The following is a 17,759-nucleotide window of genomic DNA, read 5'->3' as shown; positions in this document are numbered from 1 at the left end:
ATGACTTAATGATTTTAGTGTGGCTAAATGTATTTTATATTACCATATGTGTTGAAATGAAGTTTAATGAATAGGCAGTTTACACAAGTGATTTGGTAAAGAGGAGGAAACATTTACTGTGAGCCTCCTTAACACCAGATACTGTTGTTTTCTGTTTTTTTTTTCATTTAATTTTTATAATTAACCTATTACAAGTTAATTTTCATGAGAGAAAGGGAACAGAACAAGGAAGGTAGGAAAGGTGCATTACATATCTTCAACTAAGTGAAGACCAAATAATGATATTTCTACTAAGATTTCATAGTTCGAATTAAAAAAAAATGGGACAATGGCAGACTGAAATACCATCAAATTCCTAAAAACCAGAATGTTAGTGGTCATTATAGTATTTGTGCTGGCAGTGAACAATGTTAACATGACTTTTTTTTTTTTTTTTAATCTAGAAGTTAACTTTGGTTTTATGGCTGAGTGAAAACTATGAGTGAAGTTGTCTAATGGGAATATATTGGAACATATTCAAAAGTCATTATAGAAAGTAATGTAATTTAACATATGATTGGTCTTTCATAGTGCAGGGCAGAGTAAAGGTTCAAACCTGAATCCATATGAATCCATATCTCTGTTCTCAGTTAATAACAGAGATGTGTTTTTCATAAAACCAAAACAGATTTTTTATCCCTCCTAAAATATTGGTGGAGTATATGAGAGATTCTCTCTCTCTATCACACACACACACACACACACACACACACACACACACAAATGGCAGGGCAGATAAAATAAACAGAAAGGACTATGCAAAGATATTCAATTTACTAAAAATAGAAGTTAAAACCAAGAATGGTTTTAAAAATAACAGTAAGCTTACAGTTACCTTCTTTGTTTAATTAAATGCCAAGAGTAGAGCAGCAGAAACAGACTACAGAAATCCACATACTACCAATGAAGAAAAAGTAAACTATTTACAGGACAGTTTTGAAGCAAGTTTTCTTTTAGTTACAAATATAAATGTCCTCTATTCTACCATAATCTACATAGATGTGGCATTTCATAATAGTTCGCCATAGTTTCTTTTCTCTGGCTTTCCCCACATCATATATAAAGCAACGGAAAGAAAAACTGTAGCTTTTCCAGAGTGATATCAGAAATGAAGTGTTTCATCCAATGACTCAACAAGTTAAAAAGAGTATTAAAAATTTTTTTTCAGGCTCCAGGTTCATAAGGTTATTAAGTAGGTGGAGCCATGACCTTCTGAGTTTTTATGTCTAATCAAATACTTACCTCAGAAACTTTTATAGCACACAAAACATAATGGACATTTTATTTACTTACATTGTCATTTATCATTGAATGTTTATAACATCTGGGTACATTAGAGGCACTGAATAAATATTTCCAAATAAATATATGAACAGAGACTAATCTAATAATTTAATAAATATATGCAAATTGTGAAATAGATTATGGTGTTAAATATATGATATATATTTGGAGGACAGACTTCAAATTTTGGGGGACATTGAGAGATAAATGTCCTTCATTTTTTTAAGGACAGACTCAGAACAATGAGAAAAGACTAATCGTTTCCAACATGTATGAAAAATACACACAGAAAGTTGTCCTGGCAAGACTTGTGGGGCATCTTTTAGAGCTCCAGGACTTGTTGGAGAAATAACAGAAATGGAAGGCCTTTCCATCTTCTGAGACTCAAAGGAACTTGAACCTAAAATGATAAAAAATATAAGTAATTTTTAGTAACACATTTATATGTGTGAGAATAAATATTTTTTATGAAATGTTAAACGCACCTATTATTTGTATAAAACCATATTTCAATACCATCAGTAAGAGCAGAATCTACTTTCAATTGGATAGTTACAAAAAGTTATCATATTGTTTTCTATGGTTAATTTCCTATTTTAAAGGTATTTGAAATGATATAATTAAATATTGTACTTATTCGCTCCAATTTATATTGTCTTTCTATATTTCGGAGGGGGGAATCTGTACAGTTTAGGTTCTGACATAACGTCACATATAGGTATAAAGATTTCATGCTTTAGTGATAAAAAATATGGTGCCTGGGGATGAATGGGTGGCTCAGTGGTTGAGCATCTGTCTTAGGCTCAGGGCATGATACTGGGGTCTGGGATTGAGTACCACATCAAGCTTCTTGCAGGGAGCCTGCTTTTCCCTCTCCCTATGTTTCTGCCTCTCTCTGTGTGTCTCTCATGAATAAATAAATAAAATATAAAAAAAAAAAGATGGTGTCTGTTATTTTAATTATCTTGGCTAAGAATCATCCATTATGAATATCCTTGCTGAAATTAAAATGAATAAACATATAATTTATGAGCCACATCTAAGCCTAGAACTCATTGCTTTTTTAAATATGATTTACCATCTATTTCAATTTGTTTATTTTTTTAAAGATTTATTTATTTATTTTGAGAGAGTGTGTGTGCACACAGGGTGGGGGAGGGGCAGAAGGAAAAGGAGAGGGAGAAAATTTCCAGCAATTCACACTTGATCTCATGACCCTGAGATCATGACCTGAGCCGAAACCAAAACCGAGAGTCAGATGTTCAACCTACTGAGCCACCCTGGCACCCCCGCCCGTCTATCTCAGTTTTGATCTTAAGAATGAACTTCCTGAATGTCTGAGAATGCTTTCTCCAGTGATTCACCACAAGTGACCCATTTCACCTTCATGTAGAGGAGGCTGGCAGTCCACTTAGCCACTCAGTGTGGCTTTTCTCTCCTCTTTTTATTTTTATTTATTTATTTATTTATTTATTTATTTATTTATTTATTTATTTATTTATGATAGTCACAGAGAGAGAGAGAGAGAGAGGCAGAGACACAGGCAGAGGGAGAAGCAGGCTCCATGCACCGGGAGCCCGACGTGGGATTCGATCCCGGGTCTCCAGGATCGCGCCCTGGGCCAAAGGCAGGCACCAAACCGCTGCACCACCCAGGGATCCCTTCTCTCCTCTTTTTAAAGTAAGAGTTTTCTCTTCTCAGATCACTGTTAAAATATACCCTGACACAATCCATGGTAAAGAATGTTTATGAAAAAAAAAAAAAAAAAAAAAGAATGTTTATGGAATGCTATTATCCTGGCAAGTATCTTGAACCCACAGCCATTCGAAATTTAGCTTTATTGATAAAACACTTATGGAGCATTGCCTGAGGGTGTGTCATCCACACATTTTTTTTTTTTTATACACACAAATTAAGTCTAAGTTAAGCCACATAGCATCACTCTGTGCCCTCCAAAGACTTCAAAAAAGATTTTTATAAAATTCTTTGTAACTATGCTTCTTTTATCAGGTATCCTTAAGATAATTTTTTCCCCTAGGTCTTAATACAGGAACACTGTTGCTTCTAATAATCAGTTTGTTTTTAATACAGAAGTTTATTTTTAAATACTGTTAACTATAAATGAGGCAATTGGTCCAATTTTCCTCTACTCTATACTTCTGTGTATATCAGAAAGCTCAAAATCAAATATGGTCTCATCTCTAGCAGGTATGCATTTGATATACTAAGCTAATTTTCTGTTCCTTTTCTATCCCACCCACATTTTTCTACCTCCTTATAGCCACGATCACATGTTTTCCTCTTAAATCACTTTGTATTTGTATTTCCATAAAATGGGTTACATAATAACACTTGATCATCAAGCCCAAGGTATTATGAATTTAATGCCAATCTGTTGCAGAGTAAATATCCACATCACTTCATTACTTCCACATTCTCACTGAAAATCTCATTACTGTCTAGACTCCAAGGCATACATTATCATTTTCTATTACCTGGAGTGTCTTTAACGGCCATGTAGATAATTCAACCATTGAGCCTCACTATCCCCTGACCCCCCTCTGTTGAACTTCACCTCTACTCCACTGACTTCACTTCTACTCCACCCACTCATTTCCACAATCATATCTGACACTGTTATAGGTTGTTTTAGGTTTTTTTTTTAATTGTTTTTATTTTATTTAAAAAAATTTTATTACTATTACTTCAATTTAAATTCAGGTAGTTAATATACAGTGCAATGTTGGTTTCTGGAGTAGAAGTCACCTACATATAGTACCCAGTGCTTATCATGTTATGCTCTTTTTAAGTTATCTAACGTGCTTGTTTCCTTCACTGAAAGTTAGCTTATGAGACTGAGCTAATTGATTGTATCAGACTGAATAATCCAGTTATCACAGTAGATTTTTATGTATAGCAAACAAAACTAATATTGGTATATTAATTGAGCTCTGTAAGAGTCCTGACTGTTATGATGCAGAAGGTACTGCCAGTTAAGGTTTTTGTATACCCATCAAAAAAAAAAAAAAAAAAAAAAAAAAGAAAGAAAAGAAAGTAGGAAAAGAAAAATCTTAAAATAGAACTTTGGGTTTCCAGTGATTGTCATAGTTGCCAACTTCTGAATCATTGGAGATAACTTAGTATAGTAATACCAATTCATTTATATCCAATAACTAAAATAAGTGCTAAATCTTTATTCTTCAATTTCATTCAGTACATATTAAAGTAACAAATAAATCTTCTACTCACTGGACTCCAGTGGAGGATGGGAGCTCTCAGGAATCCGTGGAATGTCACTAAAAGAAATAGGGGATAGTGAAAATCCCATTAGATAAATTACCCTGCCTGAGGCAATCACAACCACATTTTATTTCAGTGGTGTGAACAATCCTTTTGGGTCTTTACAGGTGTGGAAATGGACAGGAGTTACTATCAAGGGAATTACTAATGTGCATGAATGTCAAACATCACACACACACACACACACAAATTGCAGTAAAAATAACTTTTTATATATTTAACAGCAAAACACTTCAACATGACAACAATCAGACTAATATTGTGGCTAAAATTGCCACAATATTTTTACTACCAAAACAGCAGGTTTTGGAAATAAAAAATGTTAAAGATAATATTTTATTTCAATTTGAGAAAATCAAAATGACACATATTTTACAAATCATTAATATGCTTTACAAACACATCTGAAAGAGTTTACTGAATGAAAGGGATGAAAACATTTCTTGATAAAATAATATGGTGAATATCATGGGCAAAGTTAATAAAATGAAAAGGATGAATTGCTTTAGAAATTAAAAATGGTTCAAGCTTGCAACAAAAAAGCTAAAATATTTTATATATGTGAATATATAATTTATATACACATATATAACCCTATATAGAGATTTATATCTCTATACTGAAGTTAGCTAAATATATGGCCATTTACTGTATGATTAGAAAGTGACTTGTGAGAACACCCATTCCTGTCACACTCACAAATTACTCTGAATAAATGTTTATAACCTCAGCTTAATCCATTATCCACTGTGACCTTAACCCTGGACCAGTTTGGTTTGGGAAATGTACTGCTACTACTTTACTTCTGGTTTTTGAAAGATAGTTTGTATCAATTTAAGGAGATTAACAATATGCAAGTATTAACATGACATATTAAAGCAGACTGGAGTTAGCTAGGAGCAAGAGAATTATTAGAATAACATTGGAATATTATTTAAGAATTTCTAACCACTTACCTGTGACCTAACGTCACTTTGATTTTTCTTTGCACTTTTGGTGGGGAACAGAACCAAAAGCAGTTTTCTCTATTTTCCGACTCTTCATTTTTACTTTTTGTGCAAAGTGCAAAACCACCTATATTATACTTCTTACAAAGATAATATAATCTGTATTGTATATTTTATAAATATATTTTATTGTATATTTCTGTATAACTACTGATTTGTATAAAATAAGTATTTTATATCATAATCAGGAGCTTAATCTGTAATACCTAACCACAAGAAACCAACTATTTATCTCCCATTACCTTCTTCTAAATTTATCTAGGCAAATAAAAATAATTTTTTTAAAAAATATGTAAGCAAGGATGCCTGGGTGGCTCAGTGGTTGAGCATCTATCTTCTGCTCCAGGTATGATCCCAGGGTCCTGGGATCAAGTTCTGCATTGGGTTCCCTGCAAGGACTCTGCTTCTCCCTCTGCCTATGTTTCTGCCTCTCTCTCTCTCTGTATCTTATGAATAAATAAATGAAATCTTAAAAAAAAAAACAACTAGAAGCCATAATTTTTTAGATAGTACAACTTTGAAAACCAGTCTCAAAGTCAATTATGGAAATCAGAATCTGTAATTAAAACCAGGTACAAGCTTTGGATTTTATGTATCTGTGAAAGAAAGACTACGGAGAAGTAAAAAAAATTTTGAAGTAATTTTGAATCAAAATTTATTAATGTTTATTGCTTCAGTAATATTTTCGAGCACAAATTTCCACATTTACAAACAAGCCTTCTTAATTACTTCTACTCATCCTACTCACAAGTAAGGTGACAGAACAGTTCTGATACCAATTATAAGCATAAATGCCAAGAATATTATATTGGTAGGTTAGTAAAATTGATCAATACTTCAAGAGGGCTAATGTTTCTTAGTCCATTTGATCAATGTGCATGTAAGTTATATTTGGAATGATTTGTGGAATTACTATCCCATTAAACTAAGGATAAATATTATTTTCTTCTTTAAATTAGTCATAGAATTAAATTAAACATAATTATTAAATTTAGCTAGAATTAATCTTCTACGATCCTAATAATTTCTCTATTAACTGGAGAGTTGATGTCAGATTTGATTTCTATTTAAATATAATCTTTGCATTCTATGTTTCTTTAAATTCCATAATCCATGACAATTTAGGGTTTGGTTATGCAGATTATTACTTTTTAAATTATTTACATACAAAAGTAAAAATAATGAAAATGTTACTCCAGTCCACTTTAATTGCCTTTTAATTTTTTGTTAAAGTTACCATCAATCCATATTTTGGCTTTTAAAATTTTTTTTAAACTTTTAAATCTCTACATATCGGAAAGTATTTGGCAATGTGTACAGTGCTTGATTTTAATTTTTTTTATACTTTTGATTCATTTTCCAATTTACTTACCTCTTTTCCAGCCTCATATTTACCTTAGCACTAGAACACATATCATGTAAAACTAGCATGAATTATATAGTGTTGCTATTTTTAAAAAATCTGCATGGAAATGTACCATATTTTTGCAAATGTCTTCAATGTTTACTCTTAATAATCACCACTTAAAGTTGTTTATAATCTTGCTTTTATTTTAGAGTTTATATATATTAATATTATTCTTTGGAATATATGATCATACATTTTCAGTCTTTTGGAAACTAGGATAATTATATTTTCTTCTATGTTTTGCATTGGCATATATAATACATGAGGACAACAAAAATTTAAGGCTACTACTTTTTCAACATAAAAAGTCTTGAACTAATGGCTCTACAATATTTTAGATAAAAGGGGGTAAAAGGGAATTATTTCCAAAAATATATTTAAACATCAACCCAACTATAATGAGACAATTTAAAATGACTTCCAAAAAATTACAGACCGGCAAAAAGAGTATCTGGACTTTGTGAGTTAGTGAGGAAAAGCTAATGATGTGGCGAACTCTATGCACAAATATGAAAAATATCCCACTGGCTGCAGATAATTAGATTATGCTAAAAATTTAAGTTTAAAAAATACTATATCAATTATTATGACCAACTAAAAAGTAAAAATATTTCACATTTGCTTAACTTTAAAAGTCGGTACTACCCATGGGTAAAAATAAAGAAAAAAATATTCTATTCTTAGTAAAATAATAAAAAGTTCATGTAGACATGAAACAATTAGTATTTTAAATATAAGAAGACAAGTTTGTTAGTGACTCCCTTCAAGGAAATACTACTCATTAAATTAAAATTACTAAAAATAATAGTTCTGCCTTAAAAGAAGATATTTTTAGTTTATTTTTCACTTTTGAAAAATACATATCAATATTTTTTGATATTACAAGTGATAAATTGTGGAGCTTCTAAAATGTAGTAAAGAAAATCCAGTATTCAAGTTTAAAAAATTAAGAAATTTTAAAAATCTAAAATGTATGCCAGTATTCAAGTTTAAAAAATTAAGAAATTTTAAAAATCTAAAATGTATGCCCATAATTGAAGAAAAAACTATCCATGTTAACATGTACTGTATGAATGTATAAACTTCTTTTTAAAACCCTGCTAATACATGTAATTTACTAAACTTAAGAAGTAAGTTTTTTTAGCCTTACCCAATAGGCCTTGAAACAATAATTTCAACTTGAGGTTCTGATTTTGATTCTAAAATAATGTTGTAAACTTCTTCATTTGTAGCTCCCGGCAGGGGTTTACCATTCCATTCTAGAACTTCATCCCCTTGAATTTAAAAAAAAGGGTATTTTTTTACCTTATATATTCTGTTTATTTTTCTTATCTTTTTTCTTTTTTAACAAAGAAATGCAAAACATATACAAATAGTTTAATTGTCTAGGCTCTGCTCTCAAAAGCAAATTAATTGACATAAAATGTCAGCTAAATGGTTCTTCTAAACACTTTTTCCTTTTCTTCTTTCTTTCTTTCTTTTTTCCTTTTCTTTCCCCCATAGAATATTACTGGTCACAGGAAACAGTACAATACAAAACTACCTTTATCTTTGATATATACCAGAAATAATATAAAAAATAATCTCATGCTATGGGATGGAATTAGCACAGCTTATTTGGAAACATTAAAAAATAATAATTAGCATGTCCTACATATAATAAATGCAGGCAGCTCTATATGTGAAAGATTCTTATTGAACTCTGCATAAATCCTGCTTTGTTTTTGGTTGAAATAGCAATTAACATTTATTAGCATGAATTTTCCAATTATAAGTCATGCTTCATTGTCTTCACCAGACACACAACAGAATAAAAATGCATGAAAGGATCTGAATTCATACCCATTAGGGCAACGCAGGTAGCTATGGCAAAGTTACAAAGCAAGCAGATGTAAAACTGTTGCATGACAGTTAACCCACTTCCAGATGTTCATAACACACACATTCTATATATAATATATATTGTGAGCATTAACATAAAATTAGAAAATATTTTATAATAATAAAACTAATATAGTACTCATTAATTTGTTAAATATTGTAAGATTAATCAAGTAGGGTCATATGATGTTAAAATACATGAGCTAATGCTTATCGTTGATATTTTAACTAGTCTTTTCACAATTGATCATTTGGGAAAAATTATTTATTTTCATGAATATTTAAAGAAATTTTAGATCCCAAATGGTTCTCTGCACAGTACCCTTCAATTCACAATGGTAGGCTTAGCTGAAATATCCCAACCTCAATGATACTTTGAGGTGTCTTAATTTTTCTGTTTGTTTGTTTCTGTTCATTTTGTTGTTCTCAGTGCCTAAACATTTTACTAGCTAAGTAAATATAGGATAAGCTGATGAATCAATACAATCATTATATAAATGAAAGCTAACTGTAAGCATGAAATCTTTGTTTTTAGGTAGGTCTTTAAAAAGAAGTAGAAAAATTTTGTTTTACTAGAACCATTTTAAGGTATTTTTTCCCAAATGTTTGCTTACTCAAAAATATAAAATAAATATTTGAAAGGCATGTGATGCTGCTTTGGTTTGGAAGAGTATGGTTAGTATCAACATTTAAATGACTTCTAATAGTTTGACCTAAGAAGTTACCCAGCAAGGTTTTTAAAATAGGCAATGAATATAAATTGATGTTAAAAAAGGAATTAATTTATAAAATTAAAATATATTCAGTCTTTTAAATTTGACAAAGGAAATAAAGTTTATGTCATGGGAATATATATGTATGTGTGCATGTATGAAAAAATATTTTCTGAAAGAATACTTACCCTGATATCTCTTATTCTATCATGTTTTATTTCATTTTTTAAAAAATGGATACAAACCACTAAATTAATATAACTAGCCAGTAATGAGCTGCAGTCAACATTTTGCAAAAGCCCTGAACTATAAAATTCTCTTTATAGACAGCAACCTGGAAGCATAAATTTTATTTTATTTTATTTTTTTATTTTTAAGCATATATTTTAATACCATATTAACTTAGTGCATGTGTTCATTTACAAATCAATACCTCCTAAAGTAGAAGATAGTTTAACAATATTTATTTTTATGTGGATAATATCTTCAGGCAGAGATGTAGATTATGGTGATGGAAAGATAAAGAGATTTCTTCTGGCCCTACATTTGGTGGCGAAGAAGAAAGAAAGGAATGAATATCTTTACTACAAGGTTACACACCATGATAGTTCATCTGAGGAACAGAAGTAGAGCCAGGTAAGTGCTGGAGATATAGTAATTAGTGTTCCAGGTGAGATATCAGGAAACACTTGAAAATTAAGGCAATTTTAGCTGAGTTTTGAGATGGGAAGGACTTCAATAGGCAGAGCACAGAGCAGAAAAGTAACCAAGTAGAGAACAGGTAATCAGGTCTTAAAGGTGGACAGCTTCCCAGGGACCTGTAGGCAGACCGCCATGACAGAAGGGACAGTGAATGGTAATGGAAGTGGCTGGAACTGTTAGCAGAGAACAGAACTACAGAGCTTTGACTTAGGCAGATGATGACAGAAAGACAGTGAAGGGCTTTAATAAGGAGCATGTCAGTGTCGACTTTGTGTTTTTGATAAGTAAGCCAAGTTGTAGCACAGTACATGGACTCAAGGGGAAAGAGCAGTAGAGAAAGCTATGACAAAATTAAAGATTAATTGCAAATGATGAACAAAGGTCAAGCTAATAAAAAAGCACAGCGCGGTAGAGGCCAGTGATGTTTATGTGCAAATAGAAGGAAGATCATTCCTAAATTATAATGTCAATCAAACAGAATATATGATCCAATTCATTAAAATACTTTTTCAAATGCATCAATTGCTTGAAGTGAAAGTCTACTTGTATGGTTTATACTTATTTAAGCTGAGCTTTTAACATTTTAGATTTAAGTTTCTCAGGCTGAAGGTATATTAAGGGTGATAAAATAAATGAAATTTATCACTAAGGGATATTTTATATAGAAAAAAACCTTTCACTAACTCTCTTATGTAATCATGTATTAAAATACAAAGACCAAAAGCCATTATGTTTATAATCTGATCTGCAAATTCAGATTTCTATAGTTAGATCAGAGCACCACATTGACTTAAGGGAATCTTATACTTTTTCTAAGGGATTCTCAAACTTTCTAAGGCTGACTTTTTCAGCCTTAGAGACAAGTAAGACTTAGTTTATTGACACAGTCACTCTTGATTGAGTTATTTTCTTATTAAATCATAACTAGTTCCTGATAATAAACAACAGTGTACTATACCTCTACACATCTTCAAAGCTGTATGTATTGCAGATGGAGAAAGATCTCTGATTTGGGTTTTCTCCCTATACAATACCTGCATAGGGAATCTCTATCAAAGAAAAAACCTGGGATGTCTGGGTAGCTCAGAGGTTGAGTGTCTGCCTTCCGCTAAGGTGTGACCCCAGAGTTTCAGAATCAAGTGCCATATCGGGCTCCCACTGGAGAGCCTGCTTCTCCCTCTGCCTATGTCTCTGCCTCTCTCTGTGTATCTCATGAATAAATAAATGAAATCTTAAAAAAAAAAGAGAAAACTTAAATGACTTTGAACTGATATCCTGGTAATCAATTACAACAAAAATGTCTTTTAACAGTTATAGAACACTTTTCTAAAAGTCTCAGTAATTACAATCTTAAGGTATAAAAACTGAAAATAGCCTAGAAATGTTCTTTTTCTATGGGCTATGAGTTATTCATCCTCAATTCTACAGTTCAGCTTTCTGTTTTTATTTTTATTGTGATTGTCTTTCAAATACATAAGCAGACATTCCAACCAAAAGATTTATACTCAATTGTGAAGTAAATCAGAAAAAAAATATTAACAGAATTTTAACTAAAATGAAGAGTAAACAATTTAACAAAAATAGATTTTAAAGTAGATTGCTGCTGAATATGGTATATCTGAATTATCAAATGATTTTGTTGTATGTTAAGGTTACAGAGCAACATTATGAAAATTTCCAAATACCAAGAAGTAGCACCTCTGCATGTGTATGATAATGCCACAATTAAATTAACAACTATTCTATTACATAATCTGTGTAAGAAATGTGACTGTGGTTGTATTTTACTAAAAATTACTACTGGTAAGTGTTTGGGGACCATTGTGAAAAACTTCAGTAATTATAACAACTTAAAATATAAACTAAGGAATTAATTAGCTATATTATTTTTTCTACAAGGCTAAATTGTTTTGGATTTGTAGCAACATTATGCAGCCATCTACATAAACTAGTGATCCTGCAGCACTTTGTATCTATTTACTTTTACACAAATTAACACAAAGATTCCTAATCTTACTCTCTCCAAACTGCTACTGATGTATCATTACCTATTATTGCCATCAATAAATATTCACACCAGGAAAAAAGTTTTCAGTCATGCACTAAGATTATTTATTTAATTGACTTATATATAACTTACCCCAAATTGAAAACCACCATCTCATGCAAAGAGTACACACTGTCTAAATGTTAAAAATAAACTTTACCTGCTCTCAAGTGTCCAACTACATCTGCAAGGCTACCCTTCTTTACTTTGGTGATGAAGGCACCAAGACGTCCTAAATCAGTCATTTTTCCTCCAACAACCTGGACAATAATAAATTTATAAGTTCCCAAAATTCATATCAAAACATAAATTTATTACTTTGATGAATTACTCCTACAGTCTCTTACAATGTATTTAGGATTGAGTGTAGGTACATTAATAAACTGAAATATATTTTGATTAAATGAGTGGCAGTATGTTTTTTATTTTTTTTTATTTTATTTTATTATTATTTTTTTAAGTAGGCCCCCAACGCAGGGCTTGAAATCATGATCCTGACATCAAGACCTGAGCTAAGATCAGGAGTCAGACACTTGAGGCATCTTGATGGCTCAGTTGGTTAAAAGTCTGTCTTCAGCTCAGGTTGTGATCCTGAGGTCCTGGGACAGAGCCCCGCTTTGGATTTCCTGCTCAGCCAGCAGTTTGCTTCTCTCTATCCTCTTCCCCAAACCTCTTGCTGTGCTCTCTCTCTTTCTCAAATAAATAAAATCTTAAAAACAAGCCAGACACTTAACCAACTGAGCTACACTGGCATGGAGTGGCAGTGTAGTTTTAAAAAGAAAATATCTCATTATGTTTGAGATGATCCTGTGTCCTAAGGAAGTTCATATACTGATTACTTATATTGACCTAACAATATGCAAGGGCACCATGAATAATGTATATCCTTACAAGACAAGTGCCAGGTCTTCCAGACTTACTTACAGAAGTGTGTGACATAGTTTATATTAGGATTCATTTTTCTTTATCCTCAAAATTCATGCCAACCATTTGAATTATAGTTCTATATGCACATGATGCACCACTGCCACATAAGTTCTTTAACTCTTTTGTATACCTTCAGTACAATATAGACCTAAGACATAATGACTATAGATTCAAACCAAGAATATGCTACTTTGGGGAAGCAATTCACCATGGTATAATGAGGAATAGCCTAAGTTTATCTCTGCTATTGACCATCTTCATTCATGACTTCATCTGAAATATGTATGTGTTCTAATCTAACTCTTGAAGTCTGAGTTATTTTACTAAATATTTAACACTTTTACATAGCTTTTCTACTGTAACTAAAATTACATACATCTGAAAGTTTCTAAATTTAATTTTTCCCAATGCAGGTGCTAAGTATGTATAATTAAAAGTGCAGGGCAAATTCCCAAAGCTTGAGGTTGATCCACAATTCTTTGGGACATGCTCATTAGTGGAGGTAATCAGAATTATCTCATAGCAAGAGAAATTAACGGTAATAACTGATGAGGTGATATGATGTGCATTAACTGAAGAAAAGTTTTGGTTGGATTAATAGTCAATGGTTTTGAAGAAGTCAAACTATCACACAACAATAGTATAATACATTGGTAAATAATTTTAAAGCCCAACTTTGAATGTGTTTCTAAGTTTCTGAAAGCAAATAAAAACCATGTGATATAATATATACATGCAAACATATAAGATAAAATGTATACATATATTTTTTCGATAATAAAACATAATTTTTTGCAGTGGGAATCAGTTAATATTTTTAAAAGATACATTTTACTCTTTTGGTATTACCATAAATTCTATTATACTTAGGAAACAATCTCTTTAATGATATTTTATGTTGCTTGTCAAGATATAATAAAATTATGCAGTTCACATTATCTAACTTTACTATCATCCATTAAAATCTTTTTAATGTAAAAATTATCCTTGAACTTTATACTCAGATAAAAATTCTTTATTTTCCTCTATTTTATGGCAGTTTCCTAACACATCTGTATGCCATATTAATAAAATGATTTTGAAATATTAATCCATATAAAACACTAAATCTATCATTAAGACTTCAGTATATTAACAAGATATATTCACAAGAAGGACTTTATTTTGGAGAAGAGAGGAAGATATTTAAAAATCAGTTAGAAACTGCTGAATGCAACCCATACTGTGATCCGCCCTTAAGAAACACTTTAAACCAGCATACTTACTTTCAGACCCAGTAATGCACCTGATTCTTTGGGCATGGTTGTTCTCTTGTTAAGAATAACACGTCCAATTAATCGGTCTCCTTCTTTAGATGGCTGCCACGTTACAGGATGCTATTAAAACATGAATAAAGTTTTTAAAAAGGTAAGTTATTTTCTTTCCTATAGACATATAATTATTGGTTGTAGCAGGATGTTATTTCCTCAGGTAAAGGCTCTCTAGAAGGAAATCTTTATTCTGGTGGGTTCTACCCTAGGCTTACAACAATTTGCATTTACAGCTACATTTTATTTGTAGTAGACTCTTAAACTAAATAGTTCTAAAAGTATCAGCAATTAAGTAAATCTCTAAAAAATTGTTCTGAAATGAATTAAATTGAAATTTAAAATATATCTGCCTATATAAAGAAAAAATGATTCTGTATTTTGAGTTGTTAATATCATTAACTAAATAATATCTAATTTATATATAGTCATCAATTGTTTTTTGATTAAATTTAAAATTTATTAAACTTATTCAGTGATTTTTTTTCCCTTCTAAACTGCATTGCCAGGATGCCTGGGTGGCTCAGCGGTTGAGCACCTGCCATTGGCCCAGGGCGTGATCCTATAGTCCTGGATCGAGTCCCACATCAGGCTTTCTGCATGGAGCCTGCTTCTCTCTCTACCTATGTCTCTGCCTCTCTCTGTGTGTGTCTCTCATGAATAAATAAATAAAATATTAAAAAAATAAACTGCGTTGCCTTAAATTGCAATGAATATTTTCTCTCTTAAAATGTACATATAATGAAAAGGAGTAAGATTGTCATCTATCATATATAAAACACAGGACTATGAACAGCACATATCGTCCCCAAGCTCCAAACTTTCACTTCCCAGAAAGCTTACCGAACTAATAGGTGATGTTTCCCGGCTATGCCACGTAGCAGGATCCAACCAGTAATAATCCAAATCACCTGCACCACAGGAAAAAAATTAAAAGTGTTTAAATGTTTTAAAGTGGAGAATGTATCATTTTAAGTATGACTTCTTCATCTATAAAGCAAAGGGTTATGAATACCATAATCTTCAGTGTGTACATCCCAGAATGATACACCCTTGTATTGCCAAGGTGTGACCTGAATCCTTGGAATGGATGTGTTATAAATGCGCTTAATACTACATACTACCTTTTATTTTCATTAAAGAAACACACATAAAAAGTACTGAAAGAACTGGATTAACCCATTCCACTTTCCCTCAAAAGACTAACTATACCAAGGCATAGCCTGCCATCTAGTGATAGTGGCAGAAATTATATTCATTGAACTAAGTATTAAAACTTAGTGTCTCTTTTTCTACTCTTCTGAACTATATCATATCCTTTCAAAATTAATATTTGGTCTCAATCCTCTTCCCTCATCAACTGGCAATAGGGCATACATTTTAGAACATAGTGTTTAATAAATTAAGTATCAAGAAGAACTTTTAGCAAGAGTACAATACAACGAACAGAAAATTCAATTTTACTAAGCCATAAAAAAGACTTTAGAAAACTTTAAAAATACTAATTTTGTAAGCATGAGCTTATGAAACTTTAATTTTCATTTTTTTTGGCTTAAAAATATAATGCTAAAGAAAGGGCCTGAAAAAAAAAAGAAGACAATTAATGGAAAGCAGCAGTGCTTTCAGTATTTGCATAGGAAGAAAGGCCCGTATGGCCTTTGAATGTGAGAATAAATGATCTTTTACATTTTTTTAAAATTTTTTTTTCATTTATTTATGATAGTCACACAGAGAGAGAGAGAGGCAGAGACATAGGCAGAGGGAGAAGCAGGCTCCATGCACCGGGAGCCTGACGTGGGATTCGATCCCGGGTCTCCAGGATCGCGCCCTGGGCCAAAGGCAGGCGCTAAACCGCTGCGCCACTCAGGGATCCCATCTTTTACATTTTAAATGTTAGATTAAATACATGAAAATTTTTCTCTTGATGGATCTTGAAAGAGAAGATGATTAAGAAAGTGAGTCAAGCATGCCAACTAACAGAAATCTAGCTTAATGTTGGGAAAATGTGTCTGGCTGATATCTGTGAAGTACATAAGCAAAGAATTGCATGTAGATGACAGGCATGGCAGATATAGGCATTATAACAGAAATGTGATAGAAAATGTAAAAATGATTAAAATCCACAGGCATAAAGAAGTCTATACATTTAAGTTTCTTAGTAGTTGCTTCTCTTTTCCTTTTAAATAATATCTTAGAAAGGCTGAAGGGAGAATATTATATATACTGCAATAAATACTAAAATGTTCTTTAAATATGTCATGTACATGGTAGTATATTCTGGGAAGGAGTAAATACTAGAAACTGCATTAGCAGAAACTATATTCTATTTCTGTTTCATACAGAGTACATACCCCTTTCAAAATCACATACTTTAAAATGTGTACATGGCTTGGTGGCAATGATTATAGATTTCTGCTCTTCTTTTGGATCACCTCAGTTAATGGAATATAAGGAAAGTTGTAAAAGGTTTTTTTTTTATCCTTTATTTTTACTGTTTGTAAAACGTCATGTTTTTTACGAAAATTTTTTCTTTGAATATAGTTGACATACAATGTTAACATTAGTTTTACATGTACAACATAGAGATTCAACATCTCTACACTTTATACTGTGCTCACCACAACTGTAGCTACCATCTGTCCCCATGCAACACTATTATGGTACCACTGACTGTATTGCTATGCTGTACCTCTTATTCCCATGACTTATTCATTCCATAACTGGAAGCCTGTATATTGCACTTCCCTTCACCCATTTTGCTCATCCCCTGCCCATATATTTATTTTTAAAGTTGTTTTGTCTTTAGTATTATGATACCATTCCTCTTGAAAGAAAAACTATGTATCATACTATAAAATTGTAAGCAGTTTTAAGTAGTAACTACAATTATCATTCAAAAGATTGTAACAATTCACAAAGCTTTTCCCCTAAGAAAGTCTGATGACTTCTTTTTTTTTATTTTTTAAGGATTTTATTTATTTATTCATGAGAGACACACAGAGAGAGAGAGAGAGAGACAGACAGAGAGAGACAGAGACAGGCAGAGGGAGAAGCAGGCTCCATGCAGGGAGCCCGATGCGGGACTCCATCCCAGGGACTCCAGGACCACGCCCTGGGCCAAAGGCAGGCCCTAAACCACTAAGC

At 31.8% G+C, this 17,759-nt stretch overlaps 1 protein-coding gene across 50 annotated transcripts in view; it reads right to left on the bottom strand.

Moving 5' to 3' along the window:
• The window catches only part of RIMS1 (regulating synaptic membrane exocytosis 1), a 477,898-nt gene that overhangs the window by 150,903 nt on the left and 309,236 nt on the right, over positions 1-17,759 (bottom strand). For all 50 annotated transcript variants that reach the window (XM_035697447.2, XM_035697450.2, XM_035697433.2 and 47 more), the window contains 6 exons: positions 15,459-15,526; positions 14,574-14,684; positions 12,542-12,641; positions 8,189-8,312; positions 4,573-4,619; positions 1,611-1,723 (listed from right to left, as the gene is read on the bottom strand). In XM_035697447.2, the coding sequence (XP_035553340.2) occupies positions 1,611-1,723; positions 4,573-4,619; positions 8,189-8,312; positions 12,542-12,641; positions 14,574-14,684; positions 15,459-15,526 (563 nt within the window). The remainder of the gene's footprint in view (positions 1-1,610; positions 1,724-4,572; positions 4,620-8,188; positions 8,313-12,541; positions 12,642-14,573; positions 14,685-15,458; positions 15,527-17,759) is intronic.

Source organism: Canis lupus, chromosome 12 (assembly GCF_003254725.2).
Source record: "Canis lupus dingo isolate Sandy chromosome 12, ASM325472v2, whole genome shotgun sequence".
NCBI classification, from domain to species: Eukaryota; Metazoa; Chordata; class Mammalia; order Carnivora; family Canidae; genus Canis; species Canis lupus.
Note: the sequence above shows the minus strand (reverse complement) of the source record. Positions and strands in the feature narration are given on the sequence as shown.